This window comes from Narcine bancroftii, chromosome 14, assembly GCF_036971445.1.
Source record: "Narcine bancroftii isolate sNarBan1 chromosome 14, sNarBan1.hap1, whole genome shotgun sequence".
NCBI lineage: Eukaryota > Metazoa > Chordata > Chondrichthyes > Torpediniformes > Narcinidae > Narcine > Narcine bancroftii.
The window spans coordinates 20,000,155-20,026,278 of NC_091482.1; the positions used below are offsets into that span (position 1 = coordinate 20,000,155).

A 26,124-nucleotide genomic window follows, 5' to 3' on the forward strand; every position below is an offset into this window, starting at 1 on the left:
TTATTTGTAAGTAGGGATGATTTTAATGCCCCAGGCATAGATTGGTCTGACAGCAAACAAAGCGAACCAAAGGTGCTCTCCAAGAAGCCCTGGCTGGTCTGATCCTGAATAATCACGTGTCTCAGAAAGTCATTTTCCCTACCAGACGTGATGATACAAAAGACACTGAAAACTCCTTAGACTTATTACTAACTACACATCCAGACTTAATTTCAGAGGGTATCATTTAGTGCTGGTGATCACTTTATCGTCCAAGCAAAACTGCATATAAAAACTAAAATCCCCCTTTGGAGAAGGGTGAATGGCAAAGAATTCAATGTTTTAGCAAAACAACTTGGGAAAGATTTCTTCACTTTGCAACCAGATAAAAAGTCTACTGAAGATAACTGGGTTTGGCTAAGAGACTCACTAAATTATATTGTCACAAATCATGTCCCTCATAAACATATTAAGGATCGCATGCGTCCTCCTTAGTTTTCTGTGAAACTAAGCCGTAAGAAAGAGAAATTTTACATCCATGCCAAGAAAAGTGGTACAAGATTGGACCAGAGTGCAAAAGCAAGTTGACAGTACCATTAGGAGTGCCCATAGACAACATCCCTGGAGAAGAGCATCCTAAGAACTTTTGGAGATGCGTGAAATCCAGACAGACAGATAACACTGGTGTTCAGACGCTTAAGGTGGCTAACTGTCTGATCGCAGAGGACTTTGAGAAAGCAGAAGATCTTGCAAACCAATTCCCAAATGTCTTTACCCAGGAAGATACAGATGCTAAATCTTTTCCTGATCTACCACCCAGCCTGTATATAAACAATTAAGGTTGATGTCTCAAAAAGTTACTGCTTCATATCAATATGGCAAAAGCTATTGGGCCAGATCAGATTCAGAATCAAGCCCTCAAGATTACAGCTGAAGAACTAGCTCTTTTTCTGCAGTTTATTTTCCAGCATTCGCTAGACTCTGGTGACCTTCCCCACCAACCCAGCAAATTATCGTCCTGTTGTGGCGGCACACTCTCTCGTGGTGAACTGGCCCCGCATGGCGGGGCAGCCATTATGGCGTCATCACACACACGGTAGCCGACCTCACACTGCCCTTAAAGGGGTGAGCGCAGGATTTGAATAAAACAGCCGTTGCAGACATCCAACGTGGTGGCTGTGTGTTTCTTCATTGACCCCGAAGAGCCCAGATGTCTTTCTGGCCTCGGAACATGGATCCAGCCAAGATCAATGCTGTTGCCATCAAACTGCCCCCCTTCTGGACCCATCACCCGCAGGCGGAGGCGCAGTTTCACCTCAGGAACAATTTCACAGATGCCATGATGTTTTACCACGTCGTGAGCGTGCTGGACGAAGAGACGGCAGCCAGGGTGGACGATCTCATCCACAACCCTCCAGGCTCCTGCATCTGGACGGGTTAGGAGATCGAACACCATCGGCCCTCATGGAGGAGATGCTGGCGCTGGAGGAAGATCACAAGCCCTGCTCTTTGTTCCGCCAGATCTTCCTGGAGCAGATTCCAGAGGATATTCAGCTCCTACTGGCAGATGAGGACTTTACAGACTCACAGCGAGTCGCAGCCCAGGCGGACACCCTCTGGCACACCAAGAGGGGAATGAGGTTGCCCTCAGCCAAGTCACTCGCCCAGGGACCAACCGGCCGCAGCACCCCCCCCCCAAACACAAGATGGAGGAGCACCATCCCATCTGGTGCTTTTACCATCAACGCTGGGGGGCACAAGCTCGTAAGTGCAGGCAACCGTGCAACTTTCAGGAAAACGATCCGGCCAGCCACCGTTGATGGCTGTGACAGCTGGCCACATGAACAGCCTCCTCCGATAAGTCCACTGGCCGGCTTTTCCTGCTGGATACCGGAGCGACCTGCCCCCAACCGCCCTCGAGAAATGCACCCGAGCTCGTGGTTCCCACCCTGCGGGCGGCCAACAGGACCACCATCAAAACCTTCAGCACCCACAGGGCGCAGATCCAGATAGGGAAGGATAAATTCTGCTGGAGGTTTGTGCTGGCCTCAGTGGGTACTGTGCTGTTGGGAGCCGACTTCCTCAGTACGCACTACCTACTAGTCGACATGAAGGACAAAAGGCTGGTCAACGCACACACGTTCCACTCGGTTAGCCTGGATGTCATGGACACCTGCAAGCCCGAAATCACAGCTCCCAGGGAAGAGTATTCCAGGATATTTGATAAGTTCCCCTCCGTCCTGCAGCCCTGGTTCAGCGCCGCCTTGCCCCAGCACAGGGCATACCACCACATCTCCATGCGAGGCCAAGGCCTGGCGACTTCAGCCCGAGAAGCTGCTGCTAGCCAAGGAGTTCTCTCGCCTGCAGGAGTTGGGTATCGTCCCCAGGGCATCCCCTCTTCACATGGTCCCGAAATCCTCTGGGGGCTGGAGATCATGCAGGGATTACTGACCCCTGAATGACACGACTACGCCAGACAAGTACCAGATTCCCCACATTCAGGACTTTACAGCCAACCTCCATGGCGCCCAGGTCTTCACGAAAGTCAACCTGGTACGGGGTATCATCAGATTCCAGTCCATCCCGAGGACATCAGAAAGACGGCGATCGTAACTCCCTTCAGCATCTTCAAATCCTTGCGCATGCCATTCAGGCTCAACACAGCCCAGACTTTTCAGTGCCTCCTGGACGCAGTGGGTAGGGATTTGGACTTTTGTGTTTATTTACTTCGACGATATCCTGATCGCCAGCCACGATCACAAAGAGCACAAGGCCCATCTCCGCACCGTTTATCCGCATGGCGGAATATGGCCAAGTGCCAGTTCGGCAGACAGACGCTGCAGTTCCTAGGGCACACCATCTCAGCAGCAAGAGCCGCCCCGGCGCCAGAGAACGTCACAGCCGTTCAGCAGTTCCCCAAACCCATCACCCTCAAGTGCCTGCACCTTTGATGCGCCTGTACGAGGGCCCATACAAGGTCCTCCAGCAGTCTGGCAAGACTTTTACTTTGGATGTGGGGGGAGAAATGAACTGTTCACCGTGGACCGCCTGAAGAAAGCACACTTGGATCTATCGCGGCTGGTGCAAATGGCCTTGCCTAAACGCTGGGGCTGCCCACCCAAGCGGCGAGACTTGTAAGCCGTTTCTGGGGGGGGGTTGTGTGGCAGCACACTCTCTCGTGGCGAACTGGCCCCACTTGTACCGCCGCGTGGCGGGACAACCATGAGAAGATGGCGCCGTCAAGGTTTCTTCCTGCCTCGTGCTTGCAGCCCAGCGCGCACCTTGGGCAGCTGTGATGACGTCACTGCGCACTAGGTGGCCGAGCTCATGCTGCCCTTAAAGGAGCGCGCGCAGGATTTGAATAAAACAGTCGTTGCAGATATCTAACATGGTGGCTATGTGTTTCTTCATTGTAGCTTGCGCTTCACTGTTTTATTAACAAGCATCTGCTGCAAACTCCTGAAGCACATAATAGACAGCAATCTGATGAGCCTTAGCAGTCACAATATTCTTGCTGATAATCAGCATGTATTTAGGAAGCATAGATTTGGACAACAAATGACCTGGCCAAAAACTTCAATAACAATGTCAGCACTGATTTAGCGGTGCTCAACTTTTCCAAAACATTTGATGACATTCTCTCCACCTAAAATTACTTAAGAAGCTGAATTACTATGATATTCGCTCCAACACTAAAAGATGGATTTTCAGTTTCTTGACGAAATGTCTCCATTAGGGGGGTGCGTGAATGGAAAAAGCTCTGAATGGCGTCCAGGGAAAGTGGTATATACCAGGGCACAGTGTTAGGCCCACATTTGTTTTTACTCTTCATCAATGACATTCATGAAAAAGTCACAATCACCACTAGACTATTCATAGATGACCGTTTGGCATACCACCAGCTGATGACGAGGATCTTCTCCAAAAAGATCTTGAAAGTGTGGTAGAATGGTCACAAAAATGGGGCATGCTGTTCAACCATTCCATACTTGAAACCATGCGTGTCACCAGGAAGAGAAAAACAGGCAAAATATCATACAAAATCCTAGTTGTCACCCTCGATGAAACCAAATAGACCAAATACCTTGGGGCATCATAATCCAGAATGACCTGCTTTGCAATGATCAGAGGTAACCTACAACGGTGAAGGCAACAGGAGTACTAAATTTTCTGAGACGCAACTTCCATCATTGTTCAACTTCTGTCAAGGTAAAGTTGTACCCCACCCTCATCAGACCACATTTGGAATACGCAGTAGCTGCAAAGGATCCATACACCAACAAAAACACTATTACCATCGAACAAGTTCAGAGACAGGCAACCCAATTTGTCACAAATACATATGGAAGAGAAGCAAATGTTACAAAGCTCTTGGATTTGTTAAAGTGGAGACCTCTCCAAGACAGACATGAAGCACACCGCCTGACCTGTTCTTACAAAATGCTAAACTGCCAGCTCAGTGTAGACGACCAATTCTACACCGAACCCAAGCCTGCTCGGAGCAGAAGAGGGCACGCAACCCAATTTGCAGTGCCATCTTCCAAGAAAGACGTGCATAGCAATTCATTCTTCCCCTGCACAATTAAGGCATGGAATGGTCTTCACCCTACAACCAGACCCAATTAAATTCAAGACAACACTTCTTCAAAAATCTCCTCCTTCAGCACAACCTCCCCCACTTCAGATTAAATTCCAGATGGAATATTTTGGAGTATCAAGAACCAAGGGATCAGTGTGGGGACTAACACAGGGCAGTGAGATCTGTGTGGGGACCAACACAGAGCAGCAGGATCAGTGTGAGGACTGATCAGTGGGCAAAGAAGTTAAGGGTTATGGGGATAAGGCTGGAAAGAGGTACTGATGGTAGTGATCAGCCATGATCTGTAAAATGGCGGTGTTGGCTCGACGGGCCTACTCCAGCTCCTATTGTCTATTGTCTATTGACATGGGGCAGCAGGGAAACAGGATTATGAAGTCTGAAAGTCATAAAATCTGGTCCAGAAGACCATTATTTGGCCCAATGTGTCCATGCCAACCAATATACCCATCAAAATTAATGTCATTATCCAGCCCATAGTCTTGCATGGGTTGACAATTCAAGTGTTGATCAAAATCACAAGATAAAAGAGCAGAAGTAGGCCCGTCAGGTCTATTCCCAATTCCAACCATTCTCTGGTGGGAAAAAAATTCTTCACCTCCCTTCTGAAATACCTACCCATATCTTAAAACCACCTCTGCACCTCTGCCACATTGTCTCTGCACGCCTGTCCGTGTGCGCGGGTCTGTGTCCTGATGTCTATTTTGCTAAAATCAATCATGTTCCTTCACAGCCTCATTCATTCAAAACAAACCCTAGCTATCCTGTCTCTCCTCAAGACTGAAAACCCCAAACCTGGCAACATCATCTTCTGCACCCTCCCTAATGCCATCCTATCTTTCCAGTTGTGTGGTCACCAAAACTGCACAGTACACCAGCTGTGATCTAACCAATGTTTTAGAAACATATTCTTTATTCTCTGCTTTGGTTAATGAAAGCAAGTATACTGTAGACTTTATTTACTACTATCAATCTATGTTGCAATCTTCAGAGATTCTTATTCAAGTTTATCACCATCTTAATGTACACATACAACCAGATGAAATAGTTTTTCTCTGGTCAACAGTGCACCTAATAATCACTTATACACAAAATGCAATACAAAATAAATAATTTACTTGAAGAAACCCAGGGATACAAGATACTGTTCATCAATCTCTCAGCCTGTAGAAAGAAGCTATTTCTCAGACTGGCAGTCCTGATTTCAATTCTCTTGTATCTTGTTCCTGATGGTAGTAAGTTAAAGATATTGTGTATGATGGTAGGGATCCTCGATAATTCTGTGAATCCTATTTAAGCAGTGCTCCTGGTGAACATCATCAATAGAGAAAAGCACAATGTGCAGCCAGACCAGACACTCTCAATTGTGCTTCGGTCAAATATTGTTCAAATGGTAGCCAGTAGCCTCGCTTCTTTACTTCCTTAATAAGTGTAGGTGCTGCAGCACCTTCTTGACTCATACTGAGAATCAGGTTGTTGTTCTCTCACTGTCTGTCGACCCTCCCAACCTCCTCTCCATAAGCCCACTCACCGTTGCTGGTGAAGAGGACAACGGCTGTTGTCATGCAGTCATGAGTCCGCAGCATGAACAGAGGCGGGTTGAGCACACAGCCCTGAGATGCACCAATGCTTAGAATGATGGATTTGAGATTTTGCTGCCAATCTGGACTGACTGTGGTCTTTTGGTCAATAAGTCCAGGATCCAGTTGCAGAGAGGGGCATTATCTCAGTGGGGACAGTTTACACAGCAAGATCCCTACCATGCAAGAATACAACACAGGTAGTGCAACTCTCACCAATGAGTTAACATTTTCTATGCTTGCTTCAAACCGGACTAGCAGTGAGGTCTTGCAGCATGTGAACACATGGAGAATGAACAGCCCAGTCAGTTTCCAGTCAGGTCCTGAAAGCCTGTCCACATCAGATGGTGGATAGATTCACAAATGTGTTTTGAGGAGTCACTACCTACTTAAAAAAAAAAGCCACCATCACAAAGTAAAACATAATAGGTCTAAATGAATTTTGGCTTTGAATCCACCATCAACTGTTTTGATTGGTTGATCATGGCTCACATCAACTCTAGCTTACCTGCTAGCCTTGACCCACTTTAAATTGCAAACCAGCCAAACAGATGCTTGATGGACTCCATCTCCTTTACTCTCCACTCAGCCTCAGAATACCAGGACAGGAGGAACATTTACTGATCAAGGACTACAACTCTGATTTGAGTACCAAGGTCCCAAGCCAACCCATTCCAAAACTTCAAGATCGATGCCTCAGAAATCCTCTCTGCACTGAATCCTTAACTTCTCACCCAATAAATGGAAGCAATGAAAACTCCTCTACAATTATACTCAACACAGGCAGTCTTCAAGAATATGTACTCAGTCCCCAAAAAGACAAAGGAGATCACCAACTTCAGGTGAGTGGGCTGAGCCCACACCCGTCCACATGAAAGGGTAGACAGTTTCAAGTTCTTAGGAATAAACATTTTGAATGACCTGCCCTGGGAGAAGCACACTGATGCCAAATCAAGAAAGTGCGCCAACACCTGTACTTTCTTTGAAGACAAAGGAAGTTTGTCATGTCCAACAACTTCAGCATACTTGCTGACTGTGGTTTGAAGGCTGCTCTTCTCAAATTCAGAAGGTAAAGAAGGGAGTGAGTGCAGCACATAGCTTTTCTCCCCTCCAAATGACTCCATTTACATCTCCTGCTATCTTGTGAAGGCAACCAATATAATGGAAGATCCTTGACACCCTGGATATTGTCCTCTCCCTCCTCCCATCAGAAAAGAATGCTCGAGTTTGAAAACACGCACCTTAGGCTTAAAGACAGCTTCTTCTCTGCCACCATCAGACTCCTGAATTAACCCCACAAGAGCAAGGATGCCTTGCCAGGTGCTTATTGATCTTTTCATTGTAATCCTATACCTTGTGATTATGCACTTTACACGGTTGAATGAATTCTCCCAACTATTGGATAATTTAATGCCCAAATAAACTTTTTATTCACCTTTTAGTGTTACACAGTAGAATAATAAATTTCCAGTGAACCAGATAGGTTTAAAAAAAGCATGGGATGGGGTCCAACAGGTTTAAAAGGAGCACCGAGACACATTCAGTTTAAATAGAGTGAGGGAATTAGGTGAGGCAGATGCCAAACCATTGTGCATTTCAAACAGATTACACAGTATCTGAGTTTTACTGTACCTGTTATTTACTTTATCCAAAAATCTACTGATTTTAAACCAGTAACTAAATTTTCACAGCCTGTGGGAGACAATTCTTCCTACCCTCCAAGGAAAGAAATATTCAATTAGCTTAGTTCGAAACAGCCAAACTTTTAACCTTGTAGCCCAATGGCCTTCAACAAGAGTCAGGAAATCATCGTCACTGCATGTACCCTTATCAATAAATTTTGTAGCTTTAAAATATTCTGAATTCAAGATGAGTCCCAATCTTCATAATCTATCCTCAGCTAATATTCCTGGAATCAATGTGATAAACTTCAATAGCAGGTTCTTGTCATAAATACAAGGGTTCCCCAGGTTATGGATGATCTTATGGAAACCCAACTTTACACAAATCCTCTCATTTTATAAAGCATTTTTCTGAGAGTATTAATGTTTTGTGGTATTAATTACACAACAGAGACTATATCCATTCATTAACGAATATATAACCCATATTACCTCAGTGAATATTCGATAAAATAATATTATAGCAAGTGTATATACAACAATATGGATAATTGTAGAAAAGACACTTCTGGAGAAATCAGCCGTCAGTTCTCTGGAACAGAAGCCTCATGTAACCCAAGACTGCTTGCACTTCTTTTCCCAAGTTGGAGAACAGACTAATTCACTATATTCAATTGCCTTCCTACCCAGAGCCCTAAATAAATTGGAGAACGACACCACTATCGCAAAGTTTGATCCAAGAAAGATCAAAATATGACCTACCCCCGCCCCCTCCTGCTGCAAGTAACCCCGCGGCCTCCAGCCTCGCCCTGTCGGCGCCATCAGGCCTCGCACCGACGCCTCGGCTCCACCCAAACACCCCGCCGTTACCGCCCACTCCCGGGTGGGGCCCAGCGGGCTGCTGGTCACCCGTTTTCCCTGGACCGCGCGGCTGTGGATCCCGGCGCTGCCGCCAACTTATAAAAAAAAGAAAGATCAAAATATAATTTGCAGAGAATAGATATCTGCAGCTTAGAACAGCCCTTCAGCCAATGATGTGCTGACCTAATAACCTTCTCGAACTACACCAAGAATTTCCCAACTGCATAGCCCTCCATTTTTCCAAAGATCCTATTGTACCTGACTGCACCACCATTGCCGGCACTACATTCCATGCGCCCACCATTCTATGTGGAGAACCACCCTCCCTACCCATACTTACTCCCAAGCACCTTAAAACAGTGCCCAAGTGTGTTGGCCATTTCAACCTTGGGAAACAGCCTCTGACCATCCACACCATTTATGCCTCTCATCATCATGCCCACCTCTATCAGATCATCCTCCGTTCTGTTGCTCCAAGGAGAAAATACCTAATTCACTTAACCTATCCTTAGAAGGTATGGTCTCCAAACCAGACAACATCCTTGTAAATTTCCTCTGCATTGTCTCCACAGCATCCACATCTTTCCTGTAACGAGGCGACCAGAACTGAATGCAATATTCCAAATAGGGTCTAACAAAGCTTTTATTTTATAAAATGGCAACAGCTTCTATAATGGCTCTCTTTCTCCTATTGTTAGAGGTGCCGGCAATACTCATGGCAACTCTTCGTTTGCCTTACAGCAGGCAAAAGTTGAGGTATATCATGTAATAATACATTTAAAAATGTAATGTACATGACAATAAAAGGAATCTTTGGATTCTCAATGTCTCCGAAAGGTCTCCATTTTGCTTTTCTTACTTTTGTTATGGGCATCAGGCAATGCTCACGTTGACTTTGTTTACCTTATGGAGGACAAAAGTTGAAGTATATCATGTATATTAATTTTTAAGTATTATTATGAGACAGTATTATTATTCCTTAATAAAAGGAACTTTGAACCTTCTCTCACAATATTATCTCTCAGCTCTTGAAAGCAATCCTAAGATTATTGAAGACCAACACACCAGACTCCTTCTTGACAATTATTAATCTGTGCAGCAGCTTTGAGAGTCCTATGAACATGGACACCAAGATCTCTCAATTCACCCACACTGCTCAGAATCCTCCCATTAACATTGTATTCAGTCTTAAAATTTGACCATCAAAATTAGCCACCACACTTTTCAAGGTTAAATTCCATCTTCCACTTCTCAACCCAGCTCTTCATCCTACCAATGCCCCTTTGTACCACCCCATTCACGACTATCCACACCAATTTCTGTATCACCTGCATACTAACAAACCCACCCTTCCACTTCCTCATCCAGGTCATTTAAAAAAAACAAAAGTTGTCAGGTCTCGAACAGATCCTTGTGGAACACCACTGGTCACCAACCTCCATGCAGAATACTAACTATCTACAACCACCATGTCCCTTCTCTGGTCAAGCCAATTCTTTTCAACAAAGCAATGCCTCCTTGGATTCCAAGCTTCATTTTCTGAATGAAACACTAGGAAGTGCCTTGTTGAAATCCATACATCTTCAATATTATTTGTTACAGCCTCAATAAGTTCAATCATTCCCTTGATGAAGCCATGCTGATTATCCATAGATTAAAACCCAACACCCAACCCCAACCAACCAATTTTCCCCTGCAACCGCTGCAACCGTGTCTGCCTGTCCCGCATCGGACTTGTCAGCCACAAACGAGCCTGCAGCTGACGTGGACATTTACCCCCTCCATAAATCTTCATCCGCGAAGCCAAGCCAAAGAAGAGATCTCTGAATGCTTATAAATCATGTCTTTCAGGATCTTCTCCAACAGCATACCCTAACCCTGAAATAAGATTCATTGGTCTACAATTTCTTGGGTTACCTCTATTCCTATTTCTTTAACAGGGGAACAACACTTACAATCCTCCAGTACTTCTCCTGTCACCAGTGATGACATGAAAATCCTCCCCAGTGGTTCTGCAATTTCCTCCCTCGCTTCCCACAATAGCCTTGGGTAAATCTTATCTGGTCCTGATGAACTATCTAACTTCATGCTTTTAAAAAGCTCCAACAAATCCTCTTTCTTAATGCCTTCCCCTTTCCTTACCATTTCTATTAAAAAAATACACTTATCTCACCTTGCAACCCAAAGGGAATGACCTCATATTTCCCACACAAATGATCAGTTATCTCACTCCACAACCAAAGAATGACCCATTCATTCCAAAGGTCATTGGTCTCATTAGCCAGACTTCAGTCCACAGAAGTATACCGGTGGTCACTGACATACGATTGTAATTGGGACTGACGAACTGGCGGTAACTCGGATTGGTCACAAGTTGGGTTCGGCCACTATACACAATTAAATGATACCATAAAGAAATGTTTTTAAAAAGATATTTAACAAATGAATCTTTAATGAAGAATGTAAACATATGTACAGTAGCTTCAATAAAGATATTCCCAATATCCATATGAACTAATATATAATAGTCATTGGACCCAGGCGTCAGGCCGCCACCAGGAGCCACTGTATACAGTACTTCTAATACAAAATATGTACTTGTACCGTAGTTTTATTAAAGATTTTTTTTAATTTGGCCGTATATGCGGTGGACGCAACTCAGAAGTTGAGGAATACCTGTACCTTTGATTATGCCATAATTTTATTTAATCATCTTATGCACCAAATAGTTCAACTTTATTCATTCTACTAAATTTGAGAAACTGAGATATGTCAAACACCATTTATTAGTTGTAAATTCATACCAACTGCCAAATCTCATTTAAATGCTGTTATCATTTCCTTAATAATGGATTCCAGTATTTTCTTTTTGACACAAGAGACTGGATGTCCTTTTATCCATTTTTATCTTACTTCTTAAAATTGTGGGATTCCACTTGCTATTTCCAATCAATCTATGGGAAGTTGGAATTTTGGAAGACCAACATCACCTTTTTAAAAACCACAAGATTCAGTCATCAGGTCTTGTAGAATTATCAGTTTTCATTCCATTTTTCCCTCATCTTAATGCACAAATGCACTGTCAAAAGAGATAATTTCCCCAAAACCTCCTCAATCATTCTGGGTCTGTAAAAGGTTTACAATTTTCCTGTTGTCATTTCCCCCCCCCCCCCCCCCACAACGACTGAGAATGTATTTTGGCCATTCCTTGATTCCCCGATTTCTGCTATCTTGTTTGCAAGGGGGCTCATGTCAACTTGTGGGATTGCTCTTTTTACATCTCTATGGAATATTTTGCAGACCCTTGTGTCCCTCATTAGCCTATTCATATTTTCTATTTTTCCTTTTCTCAGTAATGCCTTGGTACTCCTCCGAAATATCATTCCCATCACAACTTTTTTTTTAGGGGGGGGAAATAGTGCAACTCCTTTTCCTTTGATCTAATATTTCCTTCACGGTTCTTGAAGTTGTGGTTGGATTCAGACAACTTAGCAACTGGAGCAATTTAACTGAGCTTCATTTTGTGTGGGGGGGGGTGGTGTGTGGGGGGGGGGTGTGGGGGGGGGTGTGTGAGGGGGGTGTGTGTGTGGGGGTGTGAGTGTGTGTGGGGGTGGGGGTGGGGGGTGTGTGGGGTGTGTGGGGGTGGGGGGGAAGGGTTGAAAGGTGAACCAAGGGGTTGCAATCATGATGGCACAATGCCATCACAACCAGCTGGAAAATGATGATGTAACTGAATTATATCTTGCATACTGAAACGGCCTGATAATGGCTCAATACTTTAAAGTAAGCATGGTGAATCATTCAGCCAAGGTACCTCAGAGACAATGTTCTTAAAATTGTAAATAAAAACCCATCACGTTGCTTCAAGGTGACAGCCATTGCACAATTCCCATTGAACTTTACACACGTTTATAGGGAGGATCAGGTGGACAGAAACCATCTCTAACCATTTATAGCGCCCCGCATTTATTCTGGAACAGGGAGGCGGACACAAACCAGGAGGACTGCCTTAACTCAATGGCTCCAGAAAGAATTTTGCAGATGTTGACAAGTCATTGACGTCGGAAAGACAGGAGGTGTGAAGATGTGCAGCCTGAGGCAGGACGAGCCCCCACGAACGATGGTCGGTCTGGTCGTGCATGACCTGCACACGGCTGGCTCGAGAAACGACTTGGGCAAAATGAGGAAACGGACACGAGAGAGTGAACGGACTTCGGAACTTTGCAGCCAACAGCGGCCGAGGGTCAAAACTCGAGCTTGGTGGCGAAGGGCCCGAGGGCCTCTGCCTCTCTGCGGAAATTTCACACCCTCTCCGAGACGCTCGGAGGGAGGGAGGGAGGGAGGGGGAAGGGGGACTGCGACTCGGCTCAGCGGCGAGGGCCTAGTGCGAGAGCCCGCGGCCTCCACCCTGCCGGGCGCCCGGAGCTCCGCCCTCCCCGCCCGCGCCCTCGCCCGCGAGCTGGCCTCACTCACCGTCAGCGTGTCGTCGATGTAGAGCGGGATCTGCCTCTTCTCGAAGGGGAACTCTTCCTCGCCGTCTCTGCAGACGGCCACCAGGCGCGCCATGTCGACAGCCGCCGGGGAGGAGGAGGAGGAGGAGAAGGCCCTCGATCGATCGCCGCCGCCGAGCGGGAGCTGGGAGCAGAGGCCGCTGCGGGCTGAGCCGGAGGCGAGCTGCGGGCCAGGAAGACACGGGGCCGGGGCCGACCGGGCGCAGCCTCGCTCTGGCAGCGCCGCTCTCCCCCAAACTATTCGAATAAAAATGGAGCGCGTCACGGCCGCAGCACCGCCCCCGTCCGCCCCACCAAAAGAGTCCCGGCCAACCCGCCGCTTCTCCCTCCCCCACCCCCTATCGCCTGATTTTATTTTCCATATGCATTCATGCGGAAGTCAAGTCCTCCTCTCTCAGAGGGTGCGACGAGGTTTCAAGACCCCCGGGGGGGTGGGGGTATCCTTGGGACGTTGTGGAAAGTAGTTCCGGGCCGCCTGCGCGTGGCCGGGGAGGGCGGCGCGGGAGCGCGCGTCTTCGGGCGCTCATTCAAAACGTGCGGCCGAGGTCGGGCAGGGGCTTGGAGGCTCCGGGTGCGGGGCCAGCCAGTCAAGCGGGCGAAGGCAGTCCCACCAATTTGCAAATCAGTTTGATTGTTCCTGACGTGCAGCCCTTTCTTTTCGGGACCCCAATTTTTTTTTTTTTTTTGCAACACCAGCTTCCCGCACACTGCAATGTGATCGTTCAATGTCCCCCCACCCCTCCAAATGGGGCGTCACTGGCAGCATTCTCTGTTTCACTTGCATGGGTGACACATGTTGTTAACGTCAAAAGAGCCTGCGTTTTGAAGAACGTTCTCATTCTCCTTGCAGGGCAGACAGAAATGGCAGAGCAATGTCTTCCGAATGCTCCATAAGCACCAATAGAAAGTCAGGGGCACTGCAAGTAAAAGACCACATCCAGCTCTAGATTGGTGGGTGAAGTCGTGTATTGGATTGTCACATCTCAGAAATTTAAAAACCCACTGGGAGCCAATGAATCAGAATGAGCATGGGTCTGGAAATTCATCGTTTAGTGTACAAAATTGCTACAAATGATATTTCTGTAAATACACGATTAAATAAATCCGTGCCAAACAAGAGAAAAAGTGAGGCAGTGACCGATGACGGAGGGGAAGAAGCTGGTTTTGTGTCGCCTTCAGGCTCCTGATGGAGGCCATAGCCCCTTTTCCAACTGGCACCCTGTCCCAGGAGTAAACTGGGAATTTAGTGAGGCAGGGTCCAGTGGTAAAGGAACATTGTCCAAATGACGGGGATTAACCACCTCTACCCCTACTCGTATCCCTGGCGTTTGTGGATGCCAGCGTGCTGAAAAGAGACAGCAGAAAGTCACCGGTTTCCAGCTGAAGGTGGAACACGCCAATCCCTGGGGATGAGTGTGCTCAGTGGATAAGCAATTAGTGTTCCAGTTCAGGGTGGCCCAGTGGAAATGGCACAAAGGGCTTTCTAGCCTGGGACACTGCACAGCCAATTCACTGGGATGCCAGTGGAAAAGGGGCTGGTGAGAAAAGGGCATGACCCGTGTAGATCAGTCACTGTTCATATTCTGCATATCCAGGTTATTGGGGTTCCGGGAGATTCTTTATGCTGGTTCACTTCAGTGGCCGTGTTCTGTTACTTTGCATCCTTGATGTATATAGTTAATAAACTAGGTTTGAAGTTGATCCATTTGCTTTCATTTATCTAAACTCACAACAGCCTGGGTAGTCAAGGTCCTTGAAGATAAAGGCTGCTTTCTTGAGACACTGCCTCTTGTAGATGTCCTTAATGGAGCAAAGACTGATGCCCATGATGGCGTTGGCCAAGTTCACAACTCTCTGTAGCCTTTTCCTGTCCTAAGCATTGGTTCCACATACCAGTGTTGCAACCAGTCAGAATGCTTTCTGCAATATACCTGTAGAAATTTGCATGTCTTTGGTGACCTACCAGATCTTAGCAAATATCTAATGAAGCGAGCCTTCTTCATGAATGCATCGACATGAAGGCCCCAGGATAGATCTTCAGAGATGTTGACATGTGGGAATTTGAAGTTCTTTATCCTTTCCACTGCTGACCCCTTGATGAGGATTGGTTTGTGTTTTCCTGATTTCACCCTCCTGAAATCCACAATCATCCGCATGGTTTTGCTAATGTTGAGTGCAAGGTGACACCAATGATCTATCTCACTCCTGTACGATTCCTCATTGCCGTCTGTGATTCTATCGATACCTACGGTGCCAATGCCATATTTGTAGATGGCCTTAAATTGTGCCTAGCCACACAATCATGGGTGTAGAGAGAGTAGAACAGTGGGCTAAGTGTGCATCTTTGAGGTGTGCCTGTTGACTCAGTGAGGAGGGGACACTGTTATTGATTTGTACTGACTGTATTCTTCAGTTGCAGGAGGCCCAGGTAATGAAGCTTACGGCCCAGTACTGAGGAGATGATGGCATCGAAACCTGAGCTGTAGTTGATGAAAAGCAGTCTGATGTATGAAGTATGTGTTGTTGTTGTCGAGGTGATCCAGGGCCAAGTAGAGAGCCAATGAGATGGCATCTTTGGAGCAATTGTGCTAGGAGTCGTATTGCAGTTGGTCCACGTCATTACTTAGGAATGATTTGATTCTGGCCATTATCAACCTCTCAAAGCATTTCATTACAGTAGATGTGAGTGCTACTGGGCGACAGTCATTGAGGCAGCTCTTCTTGGGCACCAATGATCGATGCCCTTTTGAAGCAGGTGTGATTGCAGCAACGTTAGATTGAAAATGTCCTTGAACACTCCAGTTAATTGTTAGGCACATATTTTCAGTACCCTGCCAAGTATGCCATCAGGGCCTAACTCCTTGTGAGGGTTCACCCTTTTGAAGGATGTTCTGATATTGGCTTCAGAGACACCTATCACAGGGTCACCACCTTCTACAGGGATTCTCATTGGTACCAGTGAATTCTCCTTTTCAAAGTGGGTATAAAATGTGCTCAGCTCATCAGGTATTGAAGCATTGCAGTCATCAATGATGTTAGGCTTCTTCTTGTTGGATGTAATGGCCTGCAAGCCCAATAGCTGGCGAACATCTGATTCTGTTTTTAACTTCACTCGGAACTGCCTCCTCGCTGTAAAGGTAGCCGTCCATAGGTCATATTTGGACTTCCTGAAGAGATCAGGATCACTGGTCTTGAGCGCTATCATCCTAATCTTCAACAGGTTACAAATCCTTTGGTTCATCCACCACTCTTGGTTGGGAACAAAATCATCCACACAAGTACAGTTTCAGCGGTGGCCTATTCTTTCAAGTTTGAAGTCTCAATTCAAAACAGTCTTGCAGGTGCTCATCCGCCTCCCTCAACATTGGTGCTGTAGTCTTCAGCCTCTGCTTGTCTGCCTTGAGTAGAAGTACAGCCAGGAAATGAAATGGAAATGATTTCCATTTATGCAAGTGTCTTATGTTCAAGGTGTTCCAAAGTACTGTACCTAGTAGCAATAAAGAGTATGAAAGTGAGAGATGACAATTTTCAGATGTCACATTTCAACAACCATGGTGATATAATCCATAGAGGAGAAGCTTAGTATAATCTGAAAATTCAGTTGCAGTATATTTTGTTATACTATTGAATTTGTTTATGCAAACTGAGCAGTTGAGGACCCGTTACTGCATCCTGATCCTTACTAATATGTTTACCCTAAACTTGTGGATCCTTATTTTATGTTGGAGCATCCTTCAGTGCTGCATTTGATCATATACCTTCTGAAAATCCTGATTTACTTCTTCGGCTGTTTTCTCTCATCTCCCCTGCTAGTTACATGTTAATCTTGATTTTTTTAAATCATAAAATCACTGACTATCAAATAATTCTCCAAGAGCCCTAAATCTACATTCTTTATAATGTACAAAGGCAATATTTTTTTCATAGAACATATATCATAGATTTGGCCCTTCAGCCCTTGATGTTGTGCCTGCCAAAAATAATGAAATCCTTCCTACCTCATAACCTTCTATTTTTCTTTCATCCGTCTGCCTTAGAGTTTTTTAAATGCCCCCAATATTTCAGCCTCTATCACCACCCCTGGCAAGGCATTATAGGCACCCACAACTCTCTGTTAAAAAAAAATGTACCTCTGATGTCTCCCCTAAACTTTTCTCCCTTCACTTTGTACTTATGTTTGCTACGCCCACCCTGGGAATCTTGTAGACTGATTAAGTCACCTCTCATCCATCTTCACTCCAAAGAGAAAAGTCCTAACTCTGCTAACCTTTCCTCATAACTTATTTTCCAATCCAGGCTATTTTCTTGTTAATCTCCACTGCATTCTTTCCATAGCTTCCATATCCTTCCTATAATGAGGTGACCAGAACTGAACTGACTCTTGAACTTAATCTGTCTAATAAAGCCCAGCATCCTGTAGGCATTGTTAACTATCCTATCAACCTGCATGGTAACCTTGAGAGATGTATGGATTTGGACCCCAAGGCCCATCTATTCTTCCAACCATTAACCCTGATCTCAGCCTTCAGATTTGACCTTCTAAAATGCATCACCTCACACTTATCCCAATTGAACATCTGCCACTTTTCTGCCAACTCTGCATCCTTTCTACATCCATTTGTAACCCTCAAAAACCTTCAAAACTATCCACAAATCCTCCATATCATCTAAGAGTTTAATGCTGCTTTGTAACTGAACACCATTGGCTTGTCAAGAGAGAGTGTTGTAAAGTCTGATGGAATCTTCCAGTTCCTTTCGGCCTCATGAAATTACAATTTGCTGTACTATAAGAATTAGAAATTTTACACTTTTAAATTGGCCATCAAGTAGCTCTTTTGCTAAAAAAAAATATTTCTGAATGCTGTATTTACACAGAAAGTTAACACATTGTGGAAAGCTAATTGGATGGAGAATTGGCACAACATTTTAAAATTGCTGCATTTCATTTAAGCTCATCAATCTACAATAACATTAGCATAAGATTTGATGGGATTCATCTTTATGCTATTTTCATATTCCAGTGCAGTATTTTTAGTTTCTCTTAAATTTGTATTGGACTAGAGCTTGGTGCATGTGATGAGCCATCCATGTCCATGTTCACAACACCTGCTTGTTTGATACATATTTATAATTTGCAGATCTGCTGGTGTCAGCCTGTTGACGACTATTATCTCAATCTGAAATGACAAAGCACCACAAGGCAGGCCAGGCCAGGACAAATCTCATCCACAAAACAACTGAACAACATTCACCAGCAGATCAATTCACTTGTCACAAACTCAGAACTTCTGAATGTTTTTAACATTCAAAAACACCCATAATCTAATAAAAAGTAAAACAGTCTAATACTTAGTTAATATAAAACATTAAAACTAACTACAGAGACAACACATTCAAGAAATACAAATTACCTTTATCCTCACAGCATTCACCTTCACTGAAACAAATGGACTTTCTGGTCCTGTGCCAGGTCTAAACCTTTATATTCTGTATAATATTTGTATCTATCTTCTTCATTGTAAGTTACAAAGGTGTCTGGTTAATGGAAAACATCACTCAGCAGTAATTTTTCTGGAGCAGAAGCTGAAAGGTAATGAATTGAGAAGCTGTAGTAATTTGACTTTACACTACTGGATTCTACATGAAAAGCAACATTAAAGTGCAATGAAGAATACTCCAGCAATGACCTGGTGGCATGAGAATACCAAGTAAGGTGGCACGTAAATCTAATAGTTCAAATTGGTTGCGCAATGAGTTCAATGGTTGCGCAATTGAATTGTGCAATAAGGTGCCAAAATGTTCAATTTCATAAAAGACTTGGAACTGTAAAAATTAGTAAAATGGTGACAATTCAGCACAGATTTGCCTGGCTTGTTACACTAAATCCCAACCTGTTGTACAATGTATGAAAATTTACAGCCTGGTTTTCTATTAAATTTTTTCTTATGCAGGATATGAAAAACAATAAAACTGTTTCTAGATCAAAACGTACAGATTCAAACTTTACTTTAAAGATGTATTCATGTTTTGAAACTTTATTTTGTTTCTATTTTTATTTAAATTTATTTCAGAATCTTGCATCTGACATCAGTGTGAGAGAAAAAGCAGAATATTGTTCATGTTGTCATTTAGGCAAAAAACAGAATTTCAGGTGTACATAAAAGTTCCCATAATCACACAAATGGAGTACCTCAGCCAATATTTATCCCTCAAATACCACCAGTAAAGCAGATCACTTGTTATTTTTATGTTACAGGGGTATTACTATTGGCGATTTTAGAGTCAGAGCTTTAGAGCATGGAAAGTATTTATAAACACAATCAACTTTGAAACAATGGGGTGGGGGGGGTAACTGCTTTAAGAACAACTATTTGGCTTTAAGACAATATTCAAATGTGTTTGCTTGTGAAAAGAATTCCACAAATACAAATTCTTTACTAATATGCCTATAAATTGTAATTATCAATCCTGCTTTAGAGTCCTTCTACCTTGCAACTGTGGAACAAAAAGATCCAGATTAAAGATAGTTATAGCAATCAAATTATAACCTTGAACTTGTAACAAACTCTGCAATCTTGTTAGCTTTTTTTTGAACCTTTCTTTATAAAATATTTTCATTGAGTTTAACAAAAACCCTTTACACAAGGTACACTAATGACAATAAATCAAATCATATCGTACATATGTCACGTCAAATGAAAAGGAGAAGGCATAACCATAATTATATTAATTTATTTCTTTCAGGACATCAATTTCTATAATTATAATTAAACAATGTCCAAAATCAATATTGAATACAAAAATTATACAAATAATACATGCAAAATTCCCTTATATATTTTATACTTCTGATTTGATCATGTTGTTCTGTGGTTGGATCCATAATCTTTAGTGTAAACCCCCCTTTACTTATTAGTCTTAATAATGAAAAGGAAAAAAAAATCTGTTTTGAATCTGTGTAATATTTTTTTCAAAAGTTCACTCATCTTATGACATATAATTGAGACTGAGAGCAACAATTACACATGGAGGAGTGAATATCTCAAGATCTCCAGTTTCACAAGAGAAATATTGGGCATTGGAAAGATTGTTACTGCATGTGATACTGAATGCAACAAGTTATGGCTCATGGAATATAAACAGCAGTTAAAACTTGCGAGCTGCTTGACTAATAAACAGTCATATTGAGTTACTGGAAGGAGATATATAGATGAAAGCAGAGGACCTTTTGAATCAGTTTTTTTTAAGATGAGATCAGTGTTTTACATGATAGAGGAATTAGGGGATATGGGGAGAAGGCAGGTAGGTGGAGTTAGGTCATAAATTAGATCAGCCATGATTGTATTGAATGGCGGAGCAGGCTTGATGGGCCATTTTTGGCCTACTCCTGTTCCTACTTCCTATGTTTTTAGAACTGTTGTAAGATATTAAGGTGATTATGATACAAGTTTTAATTTGTCCTTTATTTTCTTTCCAGTAGCCACAAGATAGCTGGTTTATATTTACATTGTAATGATCTTGAATGTTTTAATTTTGTTATTTCTCTGTGGTATGGGCTGGTCTTTAATACATCATGATAATATTCATTCTTTGGGAGTAGGTTTCAAAGCATTTAAAAAAAATGGCAAGGAATGATTAATTTTTCCAGACCACCAATCCCTGAAATTGATCTTACCTCTTTCCTCTTTGTTGACTCAAATTTGCTGGTACTAGGTGATCTCTGATAGGAAATTCATGCGCGACGTAGAATTTGAGATTACAGCAATGCAAATTACAGCAGTCCGCAATGCAAAATCTTGCAAACACATAACCCACGTACAGACGAGCGATGCATATATAAAAATAAATAAATATTGTTTAATTAAAGAGTAGAGTCTCGGAGGGCTAGTATGAGCTGGGTGAAAGGGATTGTCAACGATTTTGCACGCCCTCTTTAAATAACACACTCTGTAGATCACATCGATGGGTGGGAGGGGAGGGGCAACCAGTGATCCTCTCTGCCGCCCTTATGGTCCTAGGGATCAACTTGACCTCTATTGCTAATTGATTTTGGCCCATGTCATACTGAATAGAGGTCAAAGGATGGTTCATACTTACCTAAACCCTGGCTACTTGGACCAAAGTTTTGTTTCCTCCCAACCCCCACCCCGCCACGCACCTCACCTACCAATGTTGCACTCCCTAGAATGAGAAACCCTATCAGAAAACGAGTTAAATTTCAGACATTTGTGCTCCTCCATCTGTTCATTGGTGAACCATCTTGGAGACAAATTGCTGAGAATACTGTCCAATGTGTGTGGTTTTGTGGCAATTTATCACTGGAAATTGCATGCATTTTGTGGAGGATTCAGAGATTTAGATGGATATTATTTGTTTCTTTGCATTCTTCACGGAGAAAAATATTCATGAATTTTTCTTTCTTTGGCTTGGCTTCGCGGACGAAGATTTGGTCTTCATGAATAGTAGTTTTCAGCAAAGGATTGTGCTGGTAGATCCCAAGTCATGTTGCCTTGGTTACTAACGTCATGGTTGCATGACAATGTAGTTCACTTAGAATTTATGCAGTAGACAGTCAAGCTGATTCCCCCCCAGAGTAATAAAAGAACATGGTCTAGAAGTTTATATTATCCTTCTTTTATACTAAAAGATTTTACCAATGATAGTAAATTTATTTCATAAATGTTAAGGGATATCTCGCTGATAGGAGTTGCAGAAAATAGTTAATTTTGCATCACCAGCATATAATTCTACTCATTGTATCTCTGATGACAAGAAAAGTCCCCATTAATCTTTATCAATATTCACTTGTTCCTCCTGAGATCATTGATAACTTCCTTGCACTTGCTTCCATCTAAATCAATCACCATCTATCACCTTTCCTTAGTAACCAATCGGCTTCAAGACTCGTCTGGGGTCAGTTGAGTGGGCCCAAATGAAAATGCCACAGTTGTTATTAACTTCATCAGAAAAAGCACGGATGAGTGGACCCTAAGTAGATGCCAGTCCTCATTGGGGGATCAGCAGGGGAGAGGGTCAAAAAATTTCAAATTCCTGAATGTCAACATCTCTGACAATCTGTCCTGAGGCCTCCATGTCGATGCAATCACAAAAAAGGCTCATATGGCTTGTGGTCTATTGGAATGTTTTGAGGAGATCCTTCTCACCCTTTTAAACGACAGCAATTACAAGCCCAGAACCATCAAACGCTCCTCATACTTTAACCCTCTCAGCCTATCAATACAGCTTCATTAATGTCCTCTTTAATTTCTTTGTGCCAGATCATTCTCATAAACTTCCTCCAGACCCTCTCCAACATCAGCACATTTGTCCTTAGCTAAAGGGTCCAAAACTGCTCACAATACTCCAAATGTGGTCTGACTTGTAAAGCCTCAAATTACATCTTTGCCTTTATATTCTAGTCCTCTCAAAATAAATGCCAATTTTTCATTTGCTTTCCTATTTACCACCTCAACCTGCAAGTTAACCTTTGGGAATCCTGCACTGGGACCCCCAAGTTCCTTTAGACTACAACTTTCTAAATTCTCTTCCCATTAGGAAAATAGTTTACTTCTTTATTTATTCCAGCAAAGTATATGACCATACATAGCTCTAAACTGTATTCCATCTGCCACTTCTTTGTCAATTTCCCAACTTATCCAATTCCTTCTGCAGGCAACCTATGTCCTCAACACTACCCACTCATCTATCTTCATATCATCTGCAAACTTGGCTTCAAAGCCTTCAATTCTGCCATACAAATCATTTACATACATTGTGGAAAGTAGCAGACCTCAACTCCAACCCCTGTAGAACACCACAAGTCACCAGAAGCCAGCAAGAAAAGGTACCATTTATTCTCAGGCTTGGCCTTCTGTTAGTCAACCAATCTTCTAATCTAGTACATTTCCCATAATACCATGGACTCTTAACTTGCTTAGTAGCTTCTTGTGTGGCACCTTGTCAAAGTCCTTCTAAAAATTCAAGTAAACAATATCCACTGACTCTCCTTTATATGTCCTCAAAGAACTCCAACAGACAAAATCTTCCCTGAAGGAAACCATGGTGATTTCAGTCTATTTTACCTCATGCCTTCAAGTACTCTGAAACCATATCCTTAATAATAAACTCTGGAATCATGGCACCCACTGAAGTTATACTATCTGACCTATAATTTCCTTTCTTTTTCCTCTCTCCCTTCTTTAAGGGTGGAGTGACGTTTGCAATTTTCCAGAACCCTGGGGTGTAGTCCATCCAGTCAACTTATCTACCTTTGTAAAAGGGACTAGATTTGCTTCTGCCCTGGACTCTCTTACATTCCTGGCATGCCACTGGTGTCTTACATAGTGTTGCAAAAATACCTGTTTGGTTCATCTGGCATTTCTTTGTTCCCCATTACTACTTCTCCAGCATCATTTTCTGGGGTCTGATTCAATTTGTGGTGCCTGAGAGGAGTTCTTCAACAACAACCAAGCAATAAAAATTATTTTAATATTGGTGGACTATGTTCGGGAACAACAATGCATCGGTTTGTGACCTCCAATTATTCTTCAAAAATTAATGTCAGGACAGTTCCTAAGGGAAAACATATTATGCTATTATCAACATGGTGGGAGCAAAGGAAATAGTACAATAGGAATTGCCATTCAAAACGTCCAATAAGTCTTCAAGGAACAAAAAAGAAATTTCATCTGATTATTCCTACTGTTGTTTTTTTTTGGCTCTGTAAAAATGACTTCTTCACAGAGTACAAAGCTTAGCAACCTAGCCATCTAAATTAACATACTGTAAGTAATCCCTATGCCATAAGCGCTCTGTGATTAATAAGGTAAGATTACTTCAGGTGGTATGTGAGTGGAAAGGTTTGAAAACCATTGTTTTAATCGTACCTAATTGACTCATTATGTGCACTGTTTCATAATTCCAAAGGAAATGGGCCAATGACAATTTTCTCATGCAAAATATTTCAGTAACAATTGGGTCTAGAGCAATGATCCTCAACCTTCCCTTCTCACTCACGTACCACCTTAAATAATCCCTTACTAATTACATAGCACTTATGGCATAGGGATTACTACTGCTGTAAATGGTCAATGAAGTAAGTGCTACTGCAACGAAAGTGTTGACAAATGCTGCGAACAGCATTATCTTGGAAAGATTTCCACCCACAAAAAATGAGAGGGGCATTTTTTTGTCTAATCTGGAGGTATTCTTTAAACATGTCTGTATTTGTTGCATCTCTGGCATGTAGTCAAAAATCATGAGTTTAGATGGGGACTTAGGCATATAACTGAATGCCATTTCAGTTCCGTATTAATAGAGATGTTGTTAAGTTGATATTTCCTTTGTCTCCTAGAGGATGTAAAAACTCCTATTGCATCATACGAGGAGCAGAGTAAATTTCTCAGTGTCATTGCTAACATTAATCTTTTAGTAAAATCATTAAAACAGTTAAAGAGAAAGCTCCTTTGCCTGAGATATTGACACTGTTTCCCTTTCCACAGATATGATTCCACCTGCTGAGCATAGCCAAACTTTACCATTAAAGAGTTATTCTGGTCATCATATAGGTGATTCCATTTATTGACTATTGTAGTTTTGGATGCAATAAAACTCAACAAAACTCTAAAATTAATTTCTGATTACAAAATGGTTTGTTTTGAGCAGAATTCAAGTACTCTTATTGAAAATTAATTCCAATGAAGATAAATAATACACAAGGTGTATTATTAGAGCAAATTGGTTTTGTTAAATTCTAGATTTTACCTTCATAAAACTTTTCTTCTCCCTTCATTGTATTTCAAAGACATTAGATCATTTTGATCTCCACCCGATTAAACATCAGAGACAATTGTTATTAATGATGATGTAATATCTTTATTAAAGAAGATTTCGAAAGATGGAATATGTTACCTATTACTTTAATAGGTAGAGTAAATTGTGTAAAGATGAATGTTTTTCCTCAAATACAATATTTATTTCAATTGATTCCAATTGCAATTCCTCAAAAACATATTTTTAAGGAATTAAACACTTGTATTAGACATTTTTTTAATGAAAAGGGAAAATGGCAAGTGTTTATTTGGAAAAATTAATGTGGAAATATTATTTAGGTTTACAGCTCCCTAATTTTATGATTTACTATAAAGCAGCCCAGTTGAGATTAATGTAATGTAGGATTTAAATATTGGAAATATAAAGAAATTTATTTCATGTATAAATTATTACAAAACAAAGTACAGAAAGGATAGATGGAAAGTAGATTTAAATAAGTAGGTAGATGAATATAAATGGACTGAGATATGTGGATAATGTATGAAAGTACAATAAATGTGAGATATAGGCTAGTTCAGTATAATTTTATTCATCAATTATATTTGACACCACAAAAGTTACATAAAATGAATCATATTTATTTGTTATTTTAGATGTGGACAAGAAGTTGTTACATTTCTGCATTCAACTTTGCAGTGTTCCACAGTTAAACCTTTTTGGTTTGAAATAGGTAATTTGTTAGAACGAATAACTGGGGGGGGGGGGGGAATTTCCAAAGGATCCAATGTTAATTTTACTGGGAGATATTAAAGGGGTTAAACCCAAATTAAAAGTGATTATGTATCAAGTGAAATTTGTTCAAATTGTTTTGGCAATAGCTAGAAGATGTATTGCTATAACTTGGAAATTAGATATTGATTTGGGAATGGATAGATGGCATGTGGAAGTTCAGAGTTGTATTCCACGAGAAGGTTACATAATTTAAGAGATAAATACCATATATTTTGGAAATAATAGTGCCCATATTTACAAAATGTGGATATTAATATTTAAATGAAGCTCAAAGATTCCCTTTCTCCTGTAGATCTCCATAATGTATCAAAAAGTGAAATATTCCTGATGTGGTTCTTGTCCTGTTTTTTTTCTTTCTTGTGTGTAGGGGGTTGGTGGTGGTGGTGGGGGGGTGGTAGGGGTTTCTATTT

The 26,124-nt window shown here is 42.3% G+C and overlaps 1 protein-coding gene across 9 annotated transcripts in view; it reads right to left on the minus strand.

Annotated features, from left to right (window-relative positions):
- Positions 1 to 13,412, minus strand: part of ggnbp2 (gametogenetin binding protein 2) — a 60,021-nt gene extending 46,609 nt beyond the window's left edge. For 5 of the 9 annotated variants that reach the window (XM_069911582.1, XM_069911580.1, XM_069911579.1 and 2 more), the window contains exon 1: positions 13,113 to 13,411. In XM_069911582.1, coding sequence (XP_069767683.1) covers positions 13,113 to 13,205 — 93 coding nt within the window. In that variant the 5' untranslated portion in view covers positions 13,206 to 13,411. Of the gene's footprint in view, positions 1 to 12,586; positions 13,040 to 13,112 lie in introns of those variants that run through there. The other 4 variants (XM_069911574.1, XM_069911573.1, XM_069911581.1 and 1 more) reach the window with 3 other exon arrangements.
- Between the last annotated feature and the right edge of the window lie 12,712 nt (positions 13,413 to 26,124).